The 26,494-nt window shown below is 53.2% G+C and overlaps 1 protein-coding gene across 1 annotated transcript in view; it reads left to right on the forward strand.

Annotated features, from left to right (window-relative positions):
* Positions 1 to 26,494, forward strand: part of LOC140402898 (uncharacterized) — a 140,283-nt gene that overhangs the window by 93,157 nt on the left and 20,632 nt on the right. Inside the window, exon 7 of the mRNA XM_072490526.1 lies at positions 18,295 to 18,873. Within this exon, the coding sequence (XP_072346627.1) occupies positions 18,295 to 18,873 (579 nt within the window). The remainder of the gene's footprint in view (positions 1 to 18,294; positions 18,874 to 26,494) is intronic.

Consider the following 26,494-nt stretch of genomic DNA (forward strand, 5'->3'; position numbering starts at 1 on the left):
GGAGTGTTTGATGGGGACAGTGTAGAGGGAGCTTTACTCTGTATCTAACCCCGTGCTGTACCTGTCCTGGGAGTGTTTGATGGGGACAGTGTAGAGGGAGCTTTACTCTGTATCTAACCCCGTGCTGTACCTGTCCTGGGAGTGTTTGATGTGGACAGTGTAGAGGGAGCTTTACTCTGTATCTAACCCCGTGCTGTACCTGTCCTGGGAGTGTTTGATGGGGACAGTGTAGAGGGAGCTTTACTCTGTATCTAACCCCGTGCTATACCTGTCCTGGGAGTGTTTGATGGGGACAGTGTAGAGGGAGCTTTACTCTGTATCTAACCCCGTGCTGTACCTGTCCTGGGAGTGTTTGATGGGGACAGTGCAGAGGGAGCTTTACTCTGTACCTAACCCCGTGCTGTACCTGTCCTGGGAGTGTTTGATGGGGACAGTGTAGAGAGAGCTTTACTCTGTATCTAACCCCGTGCTGTACCTGTCCTGGGAGTGTTTGATGGGGACAGTGTAGAGGGAGCTTTACTCTGTATCTAACCCCATGCTGTACCTGTCCTGGGAGTGTTTGATGTGGACAGTGTAGAGAGAGCTTTACTCTGTATCTAACCCCATGCTGTACCTGTCCTGGGAGTGTTTGATGGGGACAGTGTAGAGGGAGCTTTACTCTGTATCTAACCCCATGCTGTACCTGTCCTGGGAGTGTTTGATGGGGACAGTGTAGAGGGAGCTTTACTCTGTATCTAACCCCGTGGTGTTCCTGTCCTGGGAGTGTTTGATGTGGACAGTGTAGAGAGAGCTTTACTCTCTATCTAACCCCATGCTGTACCTGTCCTGGGAGTGTTTGATGGGGACAGTGTAGAGGGAGCTTTACTCTGTATCTAACCCCATGCTGTACCTGTCCTGGGAGTGTTTGATGGGGACAGTGTAGAGGGAATTTTACTCTGTATCTAACCCCATGCTGTACCTGTCCTGGGAGTGTTTGATGGGGACAGTGTAGAGGGAGTTTTACTCTGTATCTAATCCCGTGCTGTACCTGTCCTGGGAGAGTTTGATGTGGACAGTGTAGAGGGAGCTTTACTCTGTATCTAACCCCGTGCTGTACCTGTCCTGGGAGTGTTTGATGGGGACAGTGTAGAGGGAGCTTTACTCTGTATCTAACCTCGTGCTGTACCTGTCCTGGGAGTGTTTGATGGAGACAGTGTAGAGGGAGCATTACTCTGTATCTAACCCCGTGCTGTACCTGTACTGGGAGTGTTTGATGGGGACAGTGTAGAGGGAGTTTTACTCTGTATCTAACCCCGTGCTGTACCTGTCCTGGGAGGGTTTGTTGGGGACAGTGTAGAGGGAGCTTTACTCTGTATCTAACCCCGTGCTGTACCTGTCCTGGGAGTGTTTGATGGGGACAGTGTAGAGGGAGCTTTACTCTGTATCTAACCCGTGCTGTACCTGTCCTGGGAATGTTTGATGGGGACAGTGTAGAGAGAGCTTTACTCTGTATCTAACCCCGTGCTGTACCTGTCCTGGGAGTGTTTGATGGGGACAGTATAGAGGGAGCTTTACTCTGTATCTAACCCCGTGCTGTACCTGTCCAGGGAGTGTTTGATGGGGACAGTGTAGAGGGAGCTTTACTCTGTATCTAACCCCGTGCTGTACCTGTCCTGGGAGTGTTTGATGGGGACAGTGCTGAGGGAGCTTTACTCTGTACCTAACCCCGTGCTGTACCTGTCCTGGGAGTGTTTGATGGGGACAGTGTAGAGGGAGCTTTACTCTGTATCTAACCCCATGCTGTACCTGTCCTGGGAGTGTTTGATGGGGACAGTGTAGAGGGAGTTTTACTCTCTATCTAACCCGATGCTGTACCTGTCCTGGGAGTGTTTGATGGGGACAGTGTAGAGGGAGCTTTACTCTGTATCTAACCCCGTGCTGTACCTGTCCTGGGAGTGTTTGATGGCTTTACTCTGTATCTAACCCCGTGGTGTTCCTGTCCTGGGAGTGTTTGATGTGGACAGTGTAGAGGGAGCTTTACTCTGTATCTAACCCCGTGCTGTACCTGTCCTGGGAGTGTTTGATGTGGACAGTTTAGAGGGAGTTTTACTCTGTATCTAACCCCGTGCTGTCCCTGTCCTGGGAGTGTTTGATGGGTACAGTGTAGAGGGAGCTTTACTCTGTATCTAACCCCGTGCTGTACCTGTCCTGGCAATGTTTAATGGGGACAGTGTAATGGGAGCTTTACTCTGTATCGAACCCTGTGCTGTACCTGTCCTGGGAGTGTTTGATGGGGACAGTGCAGAGGGAGCTTTACTCTGTATCTAACCCCGTGCTGTACCTGTCCTGGCAATGTTTAATGGGGACAGTGTAATGGGAGCTTTACTCTGTATCGAACCCCGTGCTGTACCTGTCCTGGGAGTGTTTGATGGGGACAGTGCAGAGGGAGCTTTACTCTGTATCTAACCCCGTGCTGTACCTGTCCTGGGAGTGTTTGATGGGGACAGTGCACAGGGAGCTTTCCTCTGTATCTAATCTCGTGCTGTACCTGTCCTGGGAGTGTTTGATGGGGAAAGTGTAGAGGGAGCTTTACTCTGTATCTAACCCTGTGCTGTACCTGTCCTGGGAGTGTTTGCTGGGGACAGTGTAGGGGGAGCTTTACTCTGTATCTAACCCCCGTGCTGTACCTGCCCTGGGAGTGTTTGATGGGGACAGTGTAGAGGGCAATTTACTCTGTATCTAACCCCGTGCTGTCCCTGACCTGGGAGTGTTTGATGGGGACAGTGTAGCGGGAGCTTTACTCTGTATCGAACCCCGTACTATACCTGTCCTGGGACTGTTTGATAGGGAGAGTGTAGAGGGAGCTTTACTCTGTATCGAACCCCGTGCTGTACCTGTCCTCGGAGTGTTTGATGGGTACAGTGTAGAGGGAGCTTTACTCTGTATCTAACCCCGTGCTGTACCTGTCCTGGCAATGTTTGATGGTGACAGTGTAGTGGGAGCTTTACTCTGTATCTAACCCTGTGCTGTACCTGTCCTGGGAGTGTTTGATGTCGACAGTGTAGAGGGAGCTTTACTCTGTATCTAACCCCGTGCTGTACCTGTCCTGGGAGTGTTTGATGGGGACATTGCAGAGGGAGCTTTACTCTGTATCTAACCCTGTGCTGTACCTGCCCTGGGAGTGTTTGCTGGGGACAGTGTAGAGGGAGCTTTAGTCTGTATCTAACCCCCGTACTGTACATGCCCTGGGAGTGTTTGATGGGGCCAGTGTAGAGGGAGCTTTACTCTGTATCTAACCCCGTGCTGTACCTGTCCTGGGAGTGTTTGATGGAGACAGTGTAGAGGGAGCTTTACTCTGTATCTAACCCGGTGCTGTACCTGTCGTGGGAGTGTTTGATGGGGACAGTGCACAGGGAGCTTTCCTCTGTATCTAATCTCGTGCTGTACCTGTCCTGGGAGTGTTTGATGGGGACAGTGCAGAGGGAGCTTTACTCTGTATCTAACCCTGTGCTGTACCTGTCCTGGGAGTGTTTGATGGGGACAGTGTCGAGGGAGCTTTACTCTGTATCTAACCCCGTGCTGTACCTGCCCTGGGAGTGTTTGATGGGGGACAGTGTAGAGGGAGCTTTACTCTGTATCTAACCCCGTGCTCTACCTGCCCTGGGAGTGTTTGATGGGGACAGTGTAGAGGGAGCTTTACTCTGTATCTAACCCCGTGCTGTACCTGTCCTGGGGGTGTTTGATGGGGACAGTGTAGATGGAGCTTTACTCTGTATCTAACCCCGTGCTGTACCTGTCCTGGGAGTGTTTGATGGGGACAGTGTAGAGGGAGCTATACTCTGTATCTAACCCCGTGCTGTACCTGTCCTGGGAGTGTTTGATGGGGACAGTGTACACGGAGCTTTTCTCTTTATCTAACCCCGTCCTGTACCTGTCCTGGGAGTGTTTGATGGGGACAGTGTAGAGGGAGCTTTACTCTGTATCTAACCCCGTGCTGTACCTATCCTGGGAGTGTTTGATGTGGACAGTGTAGAGGAAGCTTTACTCTGTATCTAACCCCGTGCTGTACCTGTCCTGGGGGTGTTTGATGGGGACAGTGTAGATGGAGCTTTACTCTGTATTTAACCCCGTGCTGTACCTGTCCTGGGAGTGTTTGATGGGGACAGTGTAGAGGGAGCTATACTCTGTATCTAACCCCGTGCTGTACCTGTCCTGGGAGTGTTTGATGGGGACAGTGTAGACGGAGCTTTTCTCTTTATCTAACCCCGTCCTGTACCTGTCCTGGGAGTGTTTGATGGGGACAGTGTAGAGGGAGCTTTACTCTGTATCTAACCCCGTGCTGTACCTGTTCGGGGAGTGTTCGATGGGGACAGTGTAGAGGGAGCTTTACTCTGTATCTAGCCCCGTGCTGTACCTGTCCTGGGAGTGTTTTTGATGGGGACAGTGTAGAGGGAGTTTTACTCTCTATCTAACCCGATGCTGTACCTGTCCTGGGAGTGTTTGATGGGGACAGTGTAGAGGGAGCTTTACTCTGTATCTAACCCCGTGCTGTACCTGTCCTGGGAGTGTTTGATGGCTTTACTCTGTATCTAACCCCGTGGTGTTCCTGTCCTGGGAGTGTTTGATGTGGACAGTGTAGAGGGAGCTTTACTCTGTATCTAACCCCGTGCTGTACCTGTCCTGGGAGTGTTTGATGTGGACAGTTTAGAGGGAGTTTTACTCTGTATCTAACCCCGTGCTGTCCCTGTCCTGGGAGTGTTTGATGGGTACAGTGTAGAGGGAGCTTTACTCTGTATCTAACCCCGTGCTGTACCTATCCTGGGAGTGTTTGATGTGGACAGTGTAGAGGAAGCTTTACTCTGTATCTAACCCCGTGCTGTACCTGTCCTGGGGGTGTTTGATGGGGACAGTGTAGATGGAGCTTTACTCTGTATCTAACCCCGTGCTGTACCTGTCCTGGGAGTGTTTGATGGGGACAGTGTAGAGGGAGCTATACTCTGTATCTAACCCCGTGCTGTACCTGTCCTGGGAGTGTTTGATGGGGACAGTGTAGACGGAGCTTTTCTCTTTATCTAACCCCGTCCTGTACCTGTCCTGGGAGTGTTTGATGGGGACAGTGTAGAGGGAGCTTTACTCTGTATCTAACCCCGTGCTGTACCTGTTCGGGGAGTGTTCGATGGGGACAGTGTAGAGGGAGCTTTACTCTGTATCTAGCCCCGTGCTGTACCTGTCCTGGGAGTGTTTGATGGGGACAGTGTAGAGGGAGTTTTACTCTCTATCTAACCCGATGCTGTACCTGTCCTGGGAGTGTTTGATGGGGACAGTGTAGAGGGAGCTTTACTCTGTATCTAACCCCGTGCTGTACCTGTCCTGGGAGTGTTTGATGGCTTTACTCTGTATCTAACCCCGTGGTGTTCCTGTCCTGGGAGTGTTTGATGTGGACAGTGTAGAGGGAGCTTTACTCTGTATCTAACCCCGTGCTGTACCTGTCCTGGGAGTGTTTGATGTGGACAGTTTAGAGGGAGTTTTACTCTGTATCTAACCCCGTGCTGTCCCTGTCCTGGGAGTGTTTGATGGGTACAGTGTAGAGGGAGCTTTACTCTGTATCTAACCCCATGCTGTACCTGTCCTGGCAATGTTTAATGGAGACAGTGTAGTGGGAGCTTTACTCTGTATCTAACCCTGTGCTGTACCTGTCCTGGGAGTGTTTGATGGGGACAGTGTAGAGGGAGCTTTACTCTGTATCTAACCCCGTGCTGTACCTGTCCTGGGAGTGTTTGATGGGGACAGTGCAGAGGGACCTTTACTCTGTATCTAACCCCGTGCTGTACCTGTCCTGGGAGTGTTTGATGGGGACAGTGCACAGGGAGCTTTCCTCTGTATCTTATCTCGTGCTGTACCTGTCCTGGGAGTGTTTGATGGGGACAGTGAGAGGGAGGTTTACTCTGTATCTAACCCAATGCTGTACCTGTCCTGGGAGTGTTTGATGGGGAAAGTGTAGAGGGAGCTTTACTCTGTATCTAACCCTGTGCTGTACCTGTCCTGGGAGTGTTTGATGGCTTTACTCTGTATCTAACCCCGTGGTGTTCCTGTCCTGGGAGTGTTTGATGTGGACAGTGTAGAGGGAGCTTTACTCTGTATCTAACCCCGTGCTGTACCTGTCCTGGGAGTGTTTGATGTGGACAGTTTAGAGGGAGTTTTACTCTGTATCTAACCCCGTGCTGTCCCTGTCCTGGGAGTGTTTGATGGGTACAGTGTAGCGGGAGCTTTACTCTGTATCTAACCCCGTACTATACCTGTCCTGGGACTGTTTGATAGGGACAGTGTAGAGGGAGCTTTACTCTGTATCGAACCCCGTGCTGTACCTGTCCTCGGAGTGTTTGATGGGTACAGTGTAGAGGGAGCTTTACTCTGTATCTAACACCGTGCTGTACCTGTCCTGGCAATGTTTGATGGTGACAGTGTAGTGGGAGCTTTACTCTGTATCTAACCCTGTGCTGTACCTTTCCTGGGAGTGTTTGATGTGGACAGTGTAGAGGGAGCTTTACTCTGTATCTAACCCCGTGCTGTACCTGTCCTGGGAGTGTTTGATGGGGACATTGCAGAGGGAGCTTTACTCTGTATCTAACCCTGTGCTATACCTGTCCTGGGAGTGTTTGATGTGGACAGTGTAAAGGGAGCTTTACTCTGTATCTAACCCTGTGCTGTACCTGCCCTGGGAGTGTTTGCTGGGGACAGTGTAGGGGGAGCTTTACTCTGTATCTAACCCCCGTACTGTACCTGCCCTGGGAGTGTTTGATGGGATAGTGTAGAGGGAGCTTTACTGTGTATCTAACCCCGTGCTGTACCTGTCCTGGGAGTGTTTGATGGAGACAGTGTAGAGGGAGCTTTACTCTGTATCTAACTCGGTGCTGTACCTGTCGTGGGAGTGTTTGATGGGGACAGTGCACAGGGAGCTTTCCTCTGTATCTAATCTCGTGCTGTACCTGTCCTGGGAGTGTTTGATGGGGACAGTGCAGAGGGAGCTTTACTCTGTATCTAACCCAATGCTGTACCTGTCCTAGGAGTGTTTGATGGGGAAAGTGTAGAGGGAGCTTTACTCTGTATCTAACCCTGTGCTGTACCTGTCCTGGGAGTGTTTGATGGGGACAGTGTAGAGGGAGCTTTACTCTGTATCTAACCCCGTGCTGTACCTGCCCTGGGAGTGTTTGATGGGGGACAGTGTAGAGGGAGCTTTACTCTGTATCTAACCCCGTGCTCTACCTGCCCTGGGAGTGTTTGATGGGGACAGTGTAGAGGGAGATTTACTCTGTATCTAACCCCGTGCTGTACCTGTCCTGGGAGTGTTTGATGGGGACAGTGTAGAGGGAGCTTTACTCTGTATCTAACCCCGTGCTGTACATGTCCTGGGAGTGTTTGATGGGGACAATGTAGAGGGAGCTTTACTCTGTATCTAACCCCGTGCTGTACCTGTCCTGGGAGTGTTTGATGGGGACAGTGTAGAGGGAGCTTTACTCTGTATCTAACCTTGTGCTGTACCTGTCCTGGGAATGTTTGATGGGGACAGTGTAGAGGGAGCTTTATCTGTGTCTAACCCCGTACTATACCTGTCCTGGGAGTGTTTGATGGGGACAGTGTAGAGGGAGCTTTACCCTGTATCTAACCCCATGCTGTACCTGTCCTGGGAGTGTTTGATGGGGACAGTGTAGAGGGAGCTTTACTCTGTATCTAACCCCGTGCTGTACCTGTCCTGGGAGTGTTTGATGGGGACAGTGTCGAGGGAGCTTTACTCTGTATCTAACCCCGTGCTGTACCTGTCCTGGGAGTGTTTGATGTGGACAGTGTAGCGGGAGCTTTACTCTGTGTCTAACCCCGTACTATACCTGTCCTGGGAGTGTTTGATGGGGACAGTGTAGAGGGAGCTTTACACTGTACCTAACCCTGTGCGGTACCTGCCCTGGGAGTGTTTGATGGGGACAGTGTAGAGGGAGCTTTACTCTGTATCTAACCCCATGCTGTACCTCTCCTGGGAGTGTTTGATGGGGACAGTGTAGAGGGAGCTTTACTCTGTGTCTAACCCCGTGCTGTACCTGTCCTGGGAGTGTTTGATGGGGACAGTGTAGAGGGAGCTTTACTCTGTGTCTAACCCCGTGCTGTACCTGTCCTGGGCGTGTTTGATGGGGACAGTGTAGAGGGAGCTTTACTCTGTATCTAACCCCGTGCTGTACCTGTCCTGGGAGTGTTTGATGGGGGCAGTGTAGAGGGAGCTTTACTCTGTATCTAACCCCGTGCTGTACCTGTCCTGCGAGTGTTTGATGGGTACAGTGTCGAGGGAGCTTTACTCTGTATCTAACACCATGCTGTACCTGTCCTGGGCTTGTTTGATGGGGACAGTGTAGAGGGAGCTTTACTCTGTGTCTAACCCCATGCTGTATCTGTCCTGGGAGTGTTTGATGGGGACAGTGTAGAGGGAGCTTTACCCTGTATCTAACCCCATGCTGTACCTGTCCTGGGAGTGTTTGATGGGGACAGTGTAGAGGGAGCTTTACTCTGTATCTAACCCCGTGCTGTACCTGTCCTGGGAGTGTTTGATGGGGACAGTGTAGAGGGAGCTTTACTCTGTATCTAACCCCGTGCTGTACCTGTCCTGGGCGTGTTTGATGGGGACGGTGCAGAGGGAGCTTTACTCTGTATCTAACCCCGTGCTGTACCTGTCCTGGGAGTGTTTGATGGGGACGGTGCAGAGGGAGCTTTACTCTGTATCTAACCCCGTGCTGTACCTGTCCTGGGCGTGTTTGATGGGGACGGTGCAGAGGGAGCTTTACTCTGTATCTAACCCCATGCTGTACCTGTCCTGGGAGTGTTTGATGGGGACAGTGTAGCGGGAGCTTTACTCTGTATCTAACCCCGTGCTGTACCTGTCCTGGGAGTGTTTGATGGGGACAGTGTAGAGGGAGCTTTACTCTGTATCTAACCCCGTGCTGTACCTGTCCTGGGAGTGTTTGATGGGGACAGTGTAGAGGGAGCTTTACTCTGTATCTAACCCCGTGCTGTACCTGTCCTGGGAGTGTTTGATGGGGACAGTGTAGAGGGTGCTTTACTCTGTATCTAACCCTGTGCTGTACCTGTCCTGGGAATGTTTGATGGGGACAGTGTAGAGGGAGCTTTAGCTGTGTCTAACCCCGTACTATACCTGTCCTGGGAGTGTTTGAAGGGGACAGTGTAGAGGGAGCTTTACCCTGTATCTAACCCCGTGCTGTACCTGTCCTGTGAGTGTTTGATGTGGACAGTGTAGCGGGAGCTTTACTCTGTATCTAACCCCGTGCTGTACCTGTCCTGTGAGTGTTTGATGTGGACAGTGTAGCGGGAGCTTTACTCTGTATCTAACCCCGTGCTGTACCTGTCCTGGGAGTGTTTGATGGGGACAGTGTAGAGGGAGCTTTACTCTGTATCTAACCCCGTGCTGTACCTGTCCTGTGAGTGTTTGATGTGGACAGTGTAGCGGGAGCTTTACTCTGCGTCTAACCCCGTGCAGTACCTGTCCTGGGAGTGTTTGATGGGGACAGTGTAGAGGGAGCTTTACTCTGTGTCTAACCCCGTGCTGTACCTGTCCTGGGAGTTTTCGATGGGGACAGTGTAGAGGGAGCTTTACTCTGTATCTAACCCCGTGCTGTACCTGTCCTGGGAGTGTTTGATGGGGACAGTGTAGAGGGAGCTTTACTCTGTATCTAACCCCGTGCTGTACCTGTCCCGGGAGTGTTTGATGGGGACAGTGTAGAGGGAGCTTTACTCTGTATCTAACCCCGTGCTGTACCTGTCCTGGGAGTGTTTGATGGGGACAGTGTAGAGGGAGCTTTACTCTGTATCTAACCCCGTGTTGTACCTGTCCCGGGAGTGTTTGATGGGGACAGTGTAGAGGAAGCTTTACTCTGTATCTAACCCCATGCTGTACCTGTCCTGGGAATGTTTGATGGGGACAGTGTAGAGGGAGCTTTACTCTGTATCTAACCCCGTGCTGTACCTGTCCTGGGAGTGTTTGATGGGGACAGTGCAGAGGGAGCTTTACTCTGTATCTAACCCCGTGCTGTACCTGTCCTGGGAATGTTTGATGGGGACAGTGTAAAGGGAGCTTTACTCTGTATCTAACCCCGTGCTGTACGTGTCCTGGGAGTGTTTGATGGGGACAGTGCAGAGAGAGCTTTACTCTGTATCTAACCCCGTGCTGTACGTGTCCTGGGAGTGTTTGATCGGGACCGTGTCGAGGGAGATCAGTCCACCGGTATGTGTGAGTTGATGGTGTGTGAAGAGGGTGGGTCTTTGTGTGTGGAGGCAGTTCCGTCGCTGTGAACGGGTGAGGTGTCTGTGGGGTAAGGGGGAGGTTCATTCCTCTCTGAGAGTGTTAGGTAGGGTGCCGGGAGGGTGTGATTGACGGGGTCCGTGCAGGTCCGTGCGCGTCTGTGTGCCGGTTATAGACATGCCTCCCACCCCTGCCCTGTGTTTGATTGCAGGTCACTGTCGATGAGGAGAGCTTTCTGGCCCATCCGACCCGAGACCGGGTGAAGATACAGCACTCCCGCCGTCCTCCCACGCGCGGCCACCTGATGGCAGTGGTGAGTGGGCACGCACTTCCTCAGCTTCACCACGCCAAGTCCTGGGCCCCGTGGTGTCTTGGGGCGGGGTCACAGAAACCTTGGCGGGGCGACGTCGGGCTGTAGTTAGGACAATGTTGGAGGCCACCCCTTTGCCTGCAGAGCCATCCGACTTCGATCGAAAGAGGTTGGTTACCCCAACAGCTTTGCCTCCCGATTCAGGGAGATAAGTCGGAATTCCAGTGAGCAATGTTCCCTCTAAGCTACAATGGCTGAATAACAACTCGAAAGATCCCACGCAGGCCGTGCACAAGTAGTAGTTACTGTGCGTGCCGGACTGCAGAGAAATGTACAGGTGTCACACTTCTAAACAGGGATCCTACAGCAAGATCTGGACAGGTTGGGCGAGTGGGCAAACCAATGGCAGATGCAGTATAATTTGGATAAGTGTGAGGTTATTCACTTTGGAAGCAAAAACAGGAAGGAGATTACTCCCTGAATGGTTGTAAATTGGGAGAGGGGAGTGTGCAGCGGGACCTGGGTGTCCTTGTGCACCAGTCGCTGAAGGTAAGCTGCAGGTGCAGCAGGCGGTAAAGAAGGCTAATGGTATGTTGGCCTTCATTGCGAGAGGTTTCGAGTATAGAAGCAGGATGTGTTGCTGCAATTGTACAGGGTCTTGGTGAGGCCACACCTGGAGTATTGTGGGCAGTTTTGGTCTCCTTCTCTGAGGAAGGATGTTCTTGCTCTCGAGGGAGAGCAGCGAGGGTTTACCAGACTGATTCCAGGGATGGCGGGACTGTCATATGAGGAGAGATTGACTAGGTTGGGATTGTTCTCGCTGGAGTTCAGAAGAATGAGGGGGGATCTCATAGAGACTATAAAATTCTGACAGGACTGGACAGGGTAGATGCAGGGAAGGTGTTACCAATGATGGGTGTGTCCAGAACCAGGGGTCACAGTCTGAGGATTCAGGGTAAACCATTTCGGACAAAGATAAGGAGACATTTCTTCACCCAGAGAGCGGTGAGCCTGTGGAATTCATTACCACAGGAAGTAGTTGATGCTAAATCATTAAATATATTCATGAGGCAGCTGGATATAGCACTTGGGGAGAATGGGCTATGGGGAGGAAGCAGGATTAGGCTATTGAGTTGGATGGTCAGCCATGATGGTGATGAATGGCGGAGCAGGCTCGAAGGGCCAAAAGGCCTCCTCCTGCTCCGATCGTCTCTGTATCTATGTGTCTACGTATAACAATCTGCCCACACGCTCCCAAAAGAAATTGGAGGTGCAACGGTCCGTCACAGCTGGAGCAGAGCCCGCCGCACAGCTGGAGCAGAGCCCGCCGCACAGCTGGAGCAGAGCCCACTGCACAGCTGGAGCAGAGCCCCGCCGCACAGCTGGAGCAGAGCCCGCCGCACAGCTGGAGCAGAGCCCGCCGCACAGCTGGAGCAGAGCCCGCCGCACAGCTGGAGCAGAGCCCCGCCGCACAGCTGGAGCAGAGCCCCGCCGCACAGCTGGAGCAGAGCCCCGCCGCACAGCTGGAGCAGAGCCCGCCGCACAGCTGGAGCAGAGCCCCGCCGCACAGCTGGAGCAGAGCCCGCCGCACAGCTGGAGCAGAGCCCGCCGCACAGCTGGAGCAGAGCCCGCCGCACAGCTGGAGCAGAGCCCGCCGCACAGCTGGAGCAGAGCCCCGCCGCACAGCTGGAGCAGAGCCCGCCGCACAGCTGGAGCAGAGCCCCGCCGCACAGCTGGAGCAGAGCCCGCCGCACAGCTGGAGCAGAGCCCGCCGCACAGCTGGAGCAGAGCCCACCGCACAGCTGGAGCAGAGCCCAGCCGCACAGCTGGAGCAGAGCCCGCCGCACAGCTGGAGCAGAGCCCGCCGCACAGCTGGAGCAGAGCCCCGCCGCACAGCTGGAGCAGAGCCCCGCCGCACAGCTGGAGCAGAGCCCCGCCGCACAGCTGGAGCAGAGCCCCGCCGCACAGCTGGAGCAGAGCCCCGCCGCACAGCTGGAGCAGAGCCCAGCCGCACAGCTGGAGCAGAGCCCGCCGCACAGCTGGGCCTGATGTGAATTTAATCTCAGTTGCGGACAAAGTTGGTTCCACGCGTTCGTTCAGCTCGGCCCTGGGGCAGCTGCGGCTCCATTGGTGGCATGAGCTCCTGGCTTACAGCCTGCACGATCCTGGGGACAGACTGGGATTAGCCGGGATGGGCAAGGGGACCACAGGGACATTTGGGAGCTGCGCTGGGATCGTTGACAGAGGCGCTGAACCGCAACCCGGCCGGATGGCCAATATGTGGGGCCACTGCAATTCGCCTCGGGGGGAGGGTGGGGGGGGGGCGCCCCCTGACAGGGTGGGGGTGGGGGGGGGGGGGGGCGCCTCCTGACAGGGTGGGGGTGGGGGGGGGGGGCGCCCCCTGACAGGGTGGGGGTGGGGGGGGAGGGCGCCCCCTGACAGGGTGGGGGTGGGGGGGGGGGGCGCCCCCTGACAGGGTGGGGGTGGGGGGGGGGGGGCGCCCCCTGACAGGGTGGGGGTGGGGGGGGCGCCCCCTGACAGGGTGGGGGTGGGGGGGGGGCGACCCCTGACAGGGTGGGGGTTTGTCCGGCCACAGGTCCTGCGCCCAGTGAGTCATCTAGTGGAACAGGTCCGAAAATGGGAGCAGGCTGATAGCAGGATGATGGAGTCGGGCCGAGTGGCCTGCTTCTGTTTCGCAATTTGTTCTTTTTTAATACTTTTTAAAATCAATTTAAACTAATCCGATTCAGTTTTTTTTCCCAATTAAGGGGCGATTTAGCGAGGCCAATCCACCTGCCCTGCACATCTTTGGGTTGTTGTGGGGGCGAAACCCACGCAGACACGGGGATAATGTGCAAACTCCACACGGGACCCAGGACCAGGAAGGAACCTGGGACCTCGGCACCGTGAGGCAGTAGTGCTAACCACTGCGCCACCGTGCTGCCCTCGTTCTCCCCGTGTCTGCGTGGGTTTCCTCCGGGTGCTCCGGTTTCCTCCCACAAGTCCCGAAAGACGTGCTGTTGGGTGAATTGGACATTCTGAATTCTCCCTCTGCGTACCCGAACAGGCGCCGGGATGTGGCGACTCGGGGCTTTTTACAGTAACGTCATTGTGGGTGTATCGTAAGCCTGTGCTGTTGGGGGTGGAGGGATTAGATTGGGTTGCAACACCCTTGCCGTTAAATAACCTGGAAATATTCGTTATCTGAGTGGTAAAGTTGAGGTGGATGGGATAGGTACAGCCCAGCAGGAATTGGAGGTTCATAGAATTTACAGTGCAGAAGGAGGCCATTCGGCCCATCGAGTCTGCACCGGCCCTACTTAAGCCCACTCCCCCCACCCTAACCCAGTAACCCCACCTTTTGGACACTAAGGGCAATTTACCGTGGCCGCTCCACCCAACCTGAACATCATGGGGTACAGGCCTCTGGCACGGAGTCTGTCCCTGTTGCTCAGAAGGGAAGGGGGGGAGAGGAGCAGAGCATTAGTAATTGGGGACTCGATAGTCAGGGGCACAGATAGGAGATTTTGTGGGAGCGTGAGAGACCCACGTTTGGTATGTTGCCTCCCAGGTGCAAGGGTACGTGATGTCTCGGATCGTGTTTTCCGGGTTCTTAAGGGGGAGGGGGAGCAGCCCCAACTCGTGGCCCACATTGGCACTAACGACATAGGTAGGAAAGGGGACAAGGATGTCAGGCAGGCTTTCAGGGAGCTAGGATGGAAGCTCAGAACTAGAACAAACAGAGTTGTTATCTCTGGGTTGTTGCCCGTGCCACGTGATAGTGAGATGAGGAATAGGGAGAGAGAGCAATTAAACACGTGGCTACAGTGATGGTGCAGACGGGAGGGATTCAGATTTCTGGATAACTGGGGCTCTTTCTGGGGAAGGTGGGACCTCTACAGACAGGATGGTCTACATCTGAACCTGAGGGGCACAAATATCCTGGGGGGGAGATTTGTTAGTGCTCTTTGGGGGGGTTTAAACTAATGCAGCAGGGGCATGGGAACCTGGATTGTAGTTTTAGGGTAAGGGAGAATGAGAGTATAGAGGTCAGGAGCACAGATTTGACGTCGCAGGAGGGAAGGCATACGGCATGCTTGCCTTCATTGGCCGGGGCATTGAGTATAAGAATTGGCAAGTCATGTTGCAGCTGTATAGAACCTTAGTTAGGCCACACTTGGAGTATAGTGTTCAATTCTGGTCGCCACACTACCAGAAGGATGTGGAGGCTTTAGAGAGGGTGCAGAAGAGATTTACCAGAATGTTGCCTGGTATGGAGGGCATAAGCTATGAGGAGCGATTGAATAAACTCGGTTTGTTCTCACTGGAACGAAGGAGGTTGAGGGGCGACCTGATAGAGGTATACAAAATTATGAGGGGCATAGACAGAGTGGATAGTCAGAGGCTTTTCCCCAGGGTAGAGGGGTCAATTACTAGGGGGCATAGGTTTAAGGTGAGAGGGGCAAAGTTTAGAGTAGATGTACGAGGCAAGTTTTTTACGCAGAGGGTAGTGGGTGCCTGGAACTCACTACCGGAGGAGGTAGTGGAGGCAGGGACGATAGGGACATTTAAGGGGCATCTTGACAAATATATGAATAGGATGGGAATAGAAGGATACGGACCCAGGAAGTGTAGAAGATTGTAGTTTAGTCGGGCAGTATGGTCGGCACGGGCTTGGAGGGCCGAAGGGCCTGTTCCTGTGCTGTACATTTCTTTGTTCTTTGTTCTTTGAGGGGGCCAGTGTTCAGGTAGGTGGTTTGAAGTGTGTCTACTTCAATGCCAGGAGTATACGAAATAAGGTAGGGGAACTGGCAGCATGGGTTGGTACCTGGGACTTCGATGTTGTGGCCATTTCGGAGACATGGATAGAGCAGGGACAGGAATGGATGTTGCAGGTTCCGGGTTTAGGTGTTTTAGTAAGCTCAGAGAAGGAGGCAAAAGAGGGGGAGGTGTGGCGCTGCTAGTCAAGAGCAGTATTACGGTGGCGGAGAGGATGCTAGATGGGGACTCATCTTCCGAGGTAGTATGGGCTGAAGTTAGAAACAGGAAAGGAGAGGTCACCCTGTTGGGAGTTTTCTATAGGCCTCCAAATAGTTCTAGGGATGTAGAGGAAAGGATGGCGAGGATGATCCTGGATAAGAGCGAAAGTAACAGGGTAGTTATTATGGGAGACTTTAACTTTCCAAATATTGACTGGAAAAGATATAGTTCGAGTACATTAGATGGGTCGTTTTTTGTACAGTGTGTGCAGGAGGGTTTCCTGACACAATATGTTGACAGGCCAACAAGAGGCGAGGCCACGTTGGATTTGGTTTTGGGTAATGAACCAGGCCAGGTGTTGGATTTGGAGGTAGGAGAGCACTTTGGGGACAGTGACCACAATTCGGTGACGTTTACGTTAATGATGGAAAGGGATAAGTATACACCGCAGGGCAAGAGTTATAGCTGGGGGAAGGGCAATTATGATGCCATTAGACGTGACTTGGGGGGGATAAGGTGGAGAAGTAGGCTGCAAGTGTTGGGCACACTGGATAAGTGGAGCTTGTTCAAGGATCAGCTACTGAGTGTTCTTGATAAGTATGTACCGGTCAGGCAGGGAGGAAGGCGTCGAGCGAGGGAACCGTGGTTTACCAAAGAAGTGGAATCTCTTGTTAAGAGGAAGAAGGAGGCCTATGTGAAGATGAGGTGTGAAGTTTCAGTTGGGGCGATGGATAGTTACAAGGTAGCAAGGAAGGATCTAAAGAGAGAGCTAAGACAAGCAAGGAGGGGACATGAGAAGTATTTGGCAGGTAGGATCAAGGAAAACCCAAAAGCTTTCTATAGGTATGTCAGGAATAAGCGAATGACTAGGGAAAGAGTAGGACCAGTCAAGGACAGGGATGGGAAATTGTGTGTGGAGTCTGAAGAGATAGGCGAGATACTAAATGAATATTTTTCGTCAGTATTCACTCAGGAAAAAGATAATGTTGTGGAGGCGAATGCTGAGACCCAGGCTATTAGAATAGATGGCATTGAGGTACGTAGGGAAGAGGTGTTGGCAATTCTGGACAGGCTGAAAATAGATAAGTCCCCGGGGCCTGATGGGATTTATCCTAGGATTCTCTGGGAGGCCAGGGAAGAGATTGCTGGACCTTTGGCTTTGATTTTTATGTCATCATTGGCTACAGGAATAGTGCCAGAGGACTGGAGGATAGCAAATGTGGTCCCTTTGTTCAAAAAGGGGAGCAGAGACAACCCTGGCAACTATAGACCGGTGAGCCTCACGTCTGTAGTGGGTAAAGTCTTGGAGGGGATTTTAAGAGACAAGATTTATAATCATCTAGATAGGAATAATATGATCAGGGATAGTCAGCATGGCTTTGTGAAGGGTAGGTCATGCCTCACAAACCTTATCGAGTTCTTTGAGAAGGTGACTGAACAGGTAGACGAGGGTAGAGCAGTTGATGTGGTGTATATGGATTTCAGCAAAGCGTTTGATAAGGTTCCCCACGGTAGGCTATTGCAGAAAATACGGAGGCTGGGGATTGAGGGTGATTTAGAGATGTGGATCAGAAATTGGCTAGCTGAAAGAAGACAGAGGGTGGTGGTTGATGGGAAATGTTCAGAATGGAGTTCAGTTACAAGTGGCGTACCACAAGGATCTGTTCTGGGGCCGTTGCTGTTTGTCATTTTTATCAATGACCTAGAGGAAGGCGCAGAAGGGTGGGTGAGTAAATTTGCAGACGATACTAAAGTCGGTGGTGTTGTCGACAGTGAGGAAGGATGTAGCAGGTTACAGAGGGACATAGATAAGCTGCAGAGCTGGGCTGAGAGGTGGCAAATGGAGTTTAATGTAGAGAAGTGTGAGGTGATTCACTTTGGAAGGAATAACAGGAATGTGGAATATTTGGCTAATGGTAAAGTTCTTGGAAGTGTGGATGAGCAGAGGGATCTAGGTGTCCATGTACATAGATCCCTGAAAGTTGCCACCCAGGTTGATAGGGTTGTGAAGAAGGCCTATGGAGTGTTGGCCTTTATTGGTAGAGGGATTGAGTTCCGGAGTCGGGAGGTCATGTTGCAGCTGTACAGAACTCTGGTACGGCCGCATTTGGAGTATTGCGTACAGTTCTGGTCACCGCATTATAGGAAGGACGTGGAGGCTTTGGAGCGGGTGCAGAGGAGATTTACCAGGATGTTGCCTGGTATGGAGGGAAAATCTTATGAGGAAAGGTTGATGGACTTGAGGTTGTTTTTGTTGGAGAGAAGAAGGTTAAGAGGAGACTTAATAGAGGCATACAAAATGATCAGAGGGTTAGATAGGGTGGACAGTGAGAGCCTTTTCCCGTGGATGGAAATGGCTGGCACGAGGGGACATAGCTTTAAACTGAGGGGTAATAGATATAGGACAGAGGTCAGAGGTAGGTTCTTTACGCAAAGAGTAGTGAGGCCGTGGAATGCCCTACCTGCTACAGTAGTGAACTCGCCAACATTGAGGGCATTTAAAAGTTTATTGGATAAACATATGGATGATAATGGCATAGTGTAGGTTGGATGGCTTTTGTTTCGGTGCAAGATCGTGGGCCGAAGGGCCTGTCCTGCGCTGTATCGTTCTATGTTCTATGTTCTATGTTCTATCGAGAAGCAGCCCCTTGGCAGCTCAAGGGTTAGGGAGAATATTATTTCAAACAGTAGGGCGTGTATGACCTGATGTGTTTGTGTCTGCCCACAGGCCTCTACCTCCATGCCCGATGGCATGCTGACCCTCGACCTGATCCAGGAGGAGGACGCAGCCCTGGACCATCATGGGACTTGTGCAGAAGTTGCCGGCGGACATCCCAAACCAAACTATGAAAGCTCCCCCCAAACGGCGGGGGCGGGAGAGACGGTGACAGAGAAGGAGCGGCCCTCCCAGAACGGCAGCCTTCCGAAGAGGAGGGATGGCCGCCAGAGGGAATCAGGCACCTCGCTAGACCGGGAGCGATCCTCCTCGCCGCCAGTCCCAAAGAAACTACCCTTTGCCGAGCTCAACAAGTGCGCGTCGGAGGAGATCCTGTCCCGGGCGGGGTCGGCGCACAGCTCCGCGCTGCGGAAAGGCTCGGAAAGCCCGTCGCGCAGCGCGGAGCGGGAGCGGCTGGGGCAGGTGAAGGAACTCGTTGCACTGAAACTGGAGCGGACGCGGCAGCTGCTGCTGGAGCCTGCAGGCCCTGTGGGCCGGAAGGGGCAGAGCAGCGACACGCCGGGGAAACCGGAGCACCAGGCGGAGCGGCTCCTCACCGAGGCCCTGACCAACTGGAACCAAGCCAAGCAGGTTCTCGCGGAGGTCGAGGAACTGAGGGACCTGTGCCAGCGGCCAGCCGGACGGCGCATTGAGCCCGCCCTCATATCCTGCAGCCAGCCTCCGTGCAGGAGGAGCCTGATGTGAAATCGGCAGGCCCAGAACATTCTTTGTGCCTGGGCGACGTCCCCTCTTGTCCCTGCCGGGGGGCGGGTGCCTGGCCCGGAGGAGCTACCAGTCCACCTCACCCCGCTGAGCCTGGTTTGGGGCCGTGGTTCTCTGTGGCTGCGTGACGGGACCCTGCGTGTTTCAATGCCGTGCCTGTGTTACAAACTGGACTTAGCTGCATAACACTGTTTATTTTGGGATGGGGGTGGAGGGAGCCTGTTAACAGCAACTGAACCTCAAAACTTCCCCCCCCCCCACAGTATAAAGCCTCCTTTAAGCCTTATTTGTGTCAGTATTTCCCCCACCCCAGCATCAGGGTCGTCTAATATTAAAGCAAAATAGTCTTGGGTGCTGGAAATGTGAAAATAGAAGGTGCTGGAAATATTCACAGGTCCGACAGCATCTTTGCAGAGGGCCGCAAAGGTCCGAGGTCCTCGGTGTTCTGTTGAAAGGTTACGACCCCAAGGCGTTAACCCTATCTGCGGGCGGCACGGCGGTTAGCACTGTTGCTTCACAGCGCCAGGGTCCCGGGTTCGATTCCTGGCTCGGGTCACTGTCTGTGCGGAGTCTGCACGTTCTCCCCGTGTGTGCGTGGGTTCCCTCTGGGTGCTCCGGTTTCCTCCCACAAGTCCCGAAAGAGGTGCTGTTAGGTGAATTGGACATTCTGAATTCTCCCTCCGTGTACCCGAACAGGCGCCGGGATGTGACGACTAGGGGCTTTTCACAGTAACTTCACTGCAGCGTTAATGTGAGCCGACTTGTGACAATAAAGATTATTATTAATATTCCTCTTCCTCCACAGTTACTGAGGGATCTGCTGGGCATTTCCAGGGTTTTGTTGTTATTTATGGATCGTCTATCACCTCCAGGCTTCCATAAAGTCTATGAAGGAACTGTCTGGAAAGGCGTTAAAAATCTCTAAATGGTCCCCGAAATGGGGAGTTAGCCTTGAAGATTTTCGACTTGTTTTGACTGACGGTCGGCAAAGCCTCAGAGCTGTAGTGGAGGCCGTGTCTGCCCACTCCACACGTTCCCTGTCCTCCACTCCAACCATCCACTTTTCACACGTGATCCCGCTCCGTCCATCCTCTCGGGATCACCTCCCCCCCCCCCCCCCCCCCCCCCCCTCCATTCCTCGCCATCCCACCTACCCGTCCTTCACTGCGACCCTGGCCCCTGAATTTGGTCTGTGGATAGTCCGCCTGCAGGTCGAATACCGCCGCTCTGTCTCCTCGCCACGTTGGAGGAGGGCTGGGCCTGAGAGTCAACCAAGTTACAAGGGGGCGGCACGGGGGGGGGGGGCGCAGTGGGTTAGCCCTGCTGCCTCACGGCGCCGAGGTCCCCGGTTCGATCCCGGGTCACTGTCCGTGTGGAGTTTGCACATTCTCCCCGTGTCTGCGTGGGTCTCGCCCCCACAACCCAAAGACGTGCAGGGCGAGTGGATTGGCCGCGCTGAAATTGCCCCTTCATTGGGAAAAATGAATTGGCTACTCTAAATTTTTTTTTTTTAAGTTTCAATGAATTTCTGGGCGTACAAATTCACCGGGGGGGGGGGGGGGGTTGGAGAACTAGCGATATTCCGAGCTTTGTAAAGGGGAGGCCAAGGAATTGACGGACTGCGCGGCGACGCAAAGTGTGACTCCCCGTCCTCCTTGGAGGAGCTTACATCCATCAAATCAAGCACTCCTGTGTCAGTTCCTCAGTGTCGGCGTTTGTGTTTTATCTGAAGCTTCTAACCCGCTCAGTGTTCTTAAGGTGCTATTGAGACCTGTTACTGTCCTAATGTTTATTCGAGCACAGCCTTGCATTAGCCTGGAGGGACAGATTGGCAGCTCAGTCACATCGCAACCTCCCCTGCCAGCTGATTTCCTTTGGCCCACTGGACAGTTTAGAGAAAATCAAATGTAAAATCGGCCCAGGGAGGAGCGACGGACCAATAATGTTTTATTTTTCCACGATTAGCCTCCACCTCGCTCCTTCCCTCAGCACAGACGCTCCCTCATCCACATTTATTTCCTTTGAATTTATTTGTTTTTGAAGCTGTGATTTTAATACAATTAAATTAAAAATGAGTACGAATTAAGCCTACGTCCTGTCTCTGTTTTTTTCCCGCACTGCTCGGACGGACCGCTGACGTTCCAAATCCTTCGTCTGGATGCACGCTCTCTCAACTTTGAATTATAAAGGGCGGCACGGGGTGGCACAGTGGTTAGCACTGCTGCCTCACGGCGCCGAGGTCCCGGGTTCGATCCCGGCTCTGGGTCACTGTCCCGTGTGGAGTTTGCACATTCTCCACGTGTCTGCGTGGGTTTCGCCCCCCACAACCCAAAGATGTGCAGGGTAGGTGGATTGGCCGCGCTAAATCGCCCCTTGATTGGAAAAAAATGAATTGGGTACACTAAATTTTAAAAATAAAACAAAAACAAAAAAGAACTTTGGATTATAAATTCACGCGTCACAATTTGAATGGGGCGACACGGCAGCACAGTGGTTAGCACTGTGGCTTCACAGCTCCCGGGTTCGATACCCGGCTGGGTCACTGTCTGTGCGGAGTCTGCACGTTCTCCCCGTGTCTGCGTGGGTTTCCTCCGGGTGCTCCGGTTTCCTCCCACAGTCCACAGATGTGAGGGTGAGGTGGATTGGCTGCGCTAGATTTCCCCTTAGTGTCCAAAAAGGTTAGGTGGGGTCACTGGGTTACGGGGATAGGGTGGAGGTGTGGACCTTGGGTAGGGTGCTCTTTCCAAGGGCCTGTGCAGACTCGATGGGCCGAATGGCCTCCTTCTGCACTGTATAGTCTGTGTTGATTCTACGAAGAGTAAGGCAACTCTCCGTGGTGTCCTTGACCCAACTCCCCCTGAAACAGATGTTTGGTCATGGTCACCCTGACGATTGAGAGAGCTTTATCCACTCAAATTGCTCGCCACATTTCCACCATTGTGACATCTTTCAAAATTTGTTTCTGGGATGCGGGTGCTGCAGGCTGCGGCAATATTTTGTTAAGGCATTTATAAATTTTTAACAACCGATTTCGAGGGTTCCGGGTCCCTCCCCGCCAATGATCTTTTCGTCCTCACTGTCAACAGGGGTGGTACCAGGGGATTGGAGAGTGGCGAATGTCGTGCCCCTGTTCAAAAAAGGGACTAGGGATAACCCTGGGAATTACAGGCCAGTTAGTCTTACTTCGGTGGTAGGCAAAGTAATGGAAAGGGTACTGAAGGATAGGATTTCTGAGCATCTGGAAAGACACTGCTTGATTAGGGATAGTCAGCACGGATTTGTGAGGGGTAGGTCTTGCCTTACAAGTCTTATTGAATTCTTTGAGGAGGTGACCAAGCATGTGGATGAAGGTAAAGCAGTGGATGTAGTGTACATGGATTTTAGTAAGGCATTTGATAAAGTTCCCCATGGTAGGCTTATGCAGAAAGTAAGGAGGCATGGGATAGTGGGAAATTTGGCCAGTTGGATAACGAACAGGCTAACCGATAGAAGTCAGAGAGTGGTGGTGGATGGCAAATATTCAGCCTGGATCCCAGTTACCAGTGGCGTACCGCAGGGATCAGTTCTGGGTCCTCTGCTGTTTGTGATTTTCATTAATGACTTGGATGAGGGAGTTGAAGGGTGGGTTAGTAAATTTGCAGACGATACGAAGATTGGTGGAGTTGTGGATAGTAAGGAGGGCTGTTGTCGGCTGCAAAGAGACATAGATAGGATGCAGAGCTGGGGCTGAGAAGTGGCAGATGGAGTTTAACCCTGAAAAGTGTGAAGTTGCCCATTTTGGAAGGACAAATATGAATGCGGAATACAGGGTTAACGGTAGAGTTCTTGGCAATGTGGAGGAGCAGAGAGATCTTGGGGTCTATGTTCATACATCTTTGAAAGTTGCCACTCAAGTGGATAGAGCTGTGAAGAAGGCCTATGGTGTGCTCGCGTTCATTAACAGAGGGATTGAATTTAAGAGCTGTGAGGTGATGATGCAGCTGTACAAAACTTTGGTAAGGCCACATTTGGAGTACTGTGTACAGTTCTGGTCGCCTCATTTTAGGAAGGATGTGGAAGCTTTGGAAAAGGTGCAAAGAAGATTTACCAGGATGTTGCCTGGAATGGAGAGTAGGTCTTACGAGGAAAGGTTGAGGGTGCTAGGCCTTTTCTCATTAGAACGGAGAAGGATGAGGGGCGACTTGATAGAGGTTTATAAGATGATCAGGGGAATAGATAGAGTAGACAGTCAGAGACTTTTTCCCCGGGTGGAACAAACCATTACAAGGGGACATAAATTTAAGGTGAAAGGTGGAAGATATAGGAGGGATATCAGAGGTAGGTTCTATACCCAGAGAGTAGTGGGGGCATGGAATGCACTGCCTGTGGAAGTAGTTGAGTCGGAAACATTAGGGACCTTCAAGCAGCTATTGGATAGGTACATGGGTTACGGTTAAATGATATAGTGTAGATTTATTTGTTCTTAAGGGCAGCACGGTAGCATTGTGGATAGCACAATTGCTTCACAGCTCCAGGGTCGCAGGTTCGATTCCGGCTTGGGTGACTGTCTGTGCGGAGTCTGCACGTCCTCCCCGTGTCTGCGTGGGTTTCCTCCGGGTGCTCCGGTTTCCTCCCACAGTCCAAAGATGTGCAGGTTAGGTGAATTGGCCAATGATAAATTGCCCTTAATGTCCAAATTGCCCTTGGTGTTGGGTGGAGGTGTTGACCTTGGGGTAGGGTGCTCTTTCCAAGAGCCGGTGCAGACTCAATGGGCCGAATGGCCTCCTTCTGCACTGTAAATTCAATGATAATCTATGATTAATCTAGGACAAAGGTTCGGCACAACATCGTGGGCCGAAGGGCCTGTTCTGTGCTGTATTTTTCTATGTTCTATGTTCTATGTTCTAATACCATCCGTCTCCGGCCTACCAGGGAGGCAAAGGACAAAAACGTCAGCCTCTCTCGCCCCCTCCTGGACCTCCCGGGTCTTCCGGCTCTCCGAAAAATTGCCCACCTCTGGACTCAGACCCTCACCTTCAATATCGTGGACATGACATCGGCAGAATGCCGGCCAGAGTCCCTCAGCTTGGGACATGCACAGAACATGTGGACATGGTTCGGGGACCCTCCCCCCGCACCACCGCCCGCACCGATCCCCCACCCCTACAAAGAACCTGCTCATCCAGGCCACCGTCACGTGTGCCCTGTGGACCACCTTGAATTGTATCCGGCCTGAGCCTGGCGCACGACGAGAACGTGTTGACTCTGCATCTCCCGCAACCCCGCCTCTAACTCCCTTGTCCAAGTCTTCCTCCCACTTTCCCTTCACCTCCCCTATCGAGGCTCCCTCCCATTCCCCTGAGCCCCCTTATAAATTTCCGAGACCTTCCTCCTCCCCACTCCCGTTTAAAAAAAATAAACTCAGAGTCCCCAATTCATTTTTTCCAATTGAGGGGCGATGTAGCGCGGCCAATCCCCCTACCCCCGGCGCAGTCTTTGGGGGTTGTGGGGCGAAACCCACGCAGACACGGGGAGAATGTGCAAACTCGAATCGAACCCGGGACCCTGGGGCTGTGAAGCCACAGTGCTAACCACTGTGCTAGCGTGCTGCCCTAAAAATAGAGGCCCCCCCCCCTCATTTTTTAACAGTGCACCCCCCCCCCCAGTTCTAGACTCTTCCCCCCCCCCCCCCACCCCCCACAGTTCTAGACTCTCCCACAAGAGGAAGCATTATCTCCCCTCGCCCACCATGTCGATTAGCCCCCCCCCCCCCCCCCCCCCACAGGATCCAGTTAAATCTCTTCCCGTGTGATGGGTTTGTGAGGAACTGATTCGGGGCTGGCCTGGCACACGCAGGGGTTAAGTCCGTGCCTACCAGCGTGCCGACTATTCTGACTGACTGCTGCACTCCTCATCTTCCTTATTGGTATGAAACTGACCAGGGCCGCTGATTGGAGCAGAGTGTGAAATGCCCAGGAGGGGGGGGGAAAGGGAAACAAGAGACCTGGGGGTGGGTGGGTGAAGGATTGACTGACAGAGTGAGCAGCAAGATGCAGCAGAGACCGGCTAGCAATACAGATTGGGGGCCAGCAGCGAGACATTCAAATAGCAAAAAGTTCCGCTTGGTTTTGCAGGGGAGTGTGAAAGGCACGCCCAGTTCCAGGGTTTTGGGTTTCATAGAATCATGGAATTTACAGAGCAGAAGGAGGCCATTCAGCCCATCGAGTTTGCACCGGCCCCTTGGAAAGGGCAGCCTACCCAAGCCCACACCTCGCGCCCCTATCCCCGTAACCCTGTAACCCCAACCTTTTTGGACACGAAGGGCAATTTATCAACCTCACCTGCACATCTTTGGACTGTGGGAGGAAACCGGAGCGCCCGGAGGAAACCCACGCACACACAGGGGAGGATGTGCAGACTCCGCACAGACAGTGACCCAGCGGGGAATCGACACCCGGGATCCACGGAGCTGTGAAGCAACAGTGCTAAACCGCTGCGCCGCCGTGCTGCCAGAGTGTGGGCACCAAGGGAAACGCTGCAAGGTCAGAGTTTCAGTATTCCGGACGCAATTTGCCTTCTGCCCTCTCAGCAGAAGGAGGCCATTCGGCCGGCTGAGGCTGTACCGACCCTCCTAAAGAGCCCCTAAAGAGCCCCCCCCCCCGCCTGGGCCCACTCCCCCACCCCTACCCCGAACCCAGTAAGTAACCTCTCAATCACTTTGGCCTTTCCAAAGAAATGAGCTCACCCAACTAGACGTGTCCGTTATACTCTGAACCCTATCACAGGCAAATATCCAAGGTGTCGCACACGGGTACAATCCGAGACAGAGGCTGGCACTAACTAAAGGAGCAAAGTTCATTCCCTCCCTTCCTCAAATATCCTGGCGTCGAGATTCACGACGGCGCCCGAAAGTCCGCCCCGCTAGAAGGTGGCGGACGGATCTTGCGGGGCCGCGGAAGGAAGGAGGTCCTCCTTCAGAGAGGACGTCCCGACGATCGGTGGGCACCGATCGCGGGCCACCCCACATTCCAGGTGAAGCCCGGCGCAGGATCCCCCCTCGCCCCCCCCCCCCCCCACAGCGTTCACGCCACCGCCCGCGACGGCAGCGACCAGGTGTGGACGGCGCCGGGGGGGGGGGGGAGGACCCGCCGTTTTGGCCTGGCCGCTCGGCCCATCCGGGCCTGAGACTAGCGGGGGGTGCCGGAGAATCGCCATTTTGGGTGTCTCCGGCGATTATCCGGCCCGCGGCCCGCGGAACCCGACCGGGGCCGTTCCCGCCGCCCGGGAGAATCGCGGGAGGGCGTCGGACCGGCGTCCCCCGGAAATTTTGGCGGCCCGAGCGATTCTCCCAACCGGCGCGGGAGTGGAGAATCTCGCCCCCTTTATTCTGATTCCCAATGGCAGCATTTAGGATCCAGCCTTTCACACCTGCAGACAAATTCTTTGTCTCTTGTCGCATTATTGCTGTTTTTTAGGAAGCAGTCATGCTTAAGACCATAAACATAGGAGC

Source organism: Scyliorhinus torazame, chromosome 26 (assembly GCF_047496885.1).
Source record: "Scyliorhinus torazame isolate Kashiwa2021f chromosome 26, sScyTor2.1, whole genome shotgun sequence".
Taxonomy (NCBI): Eukaryota; Metazoa; Chordata; class Chondrichthyes; order Carcharhiniformes; family Scyliorhinidae; genus Scyliorhinus; species Scyliorhinus torazame.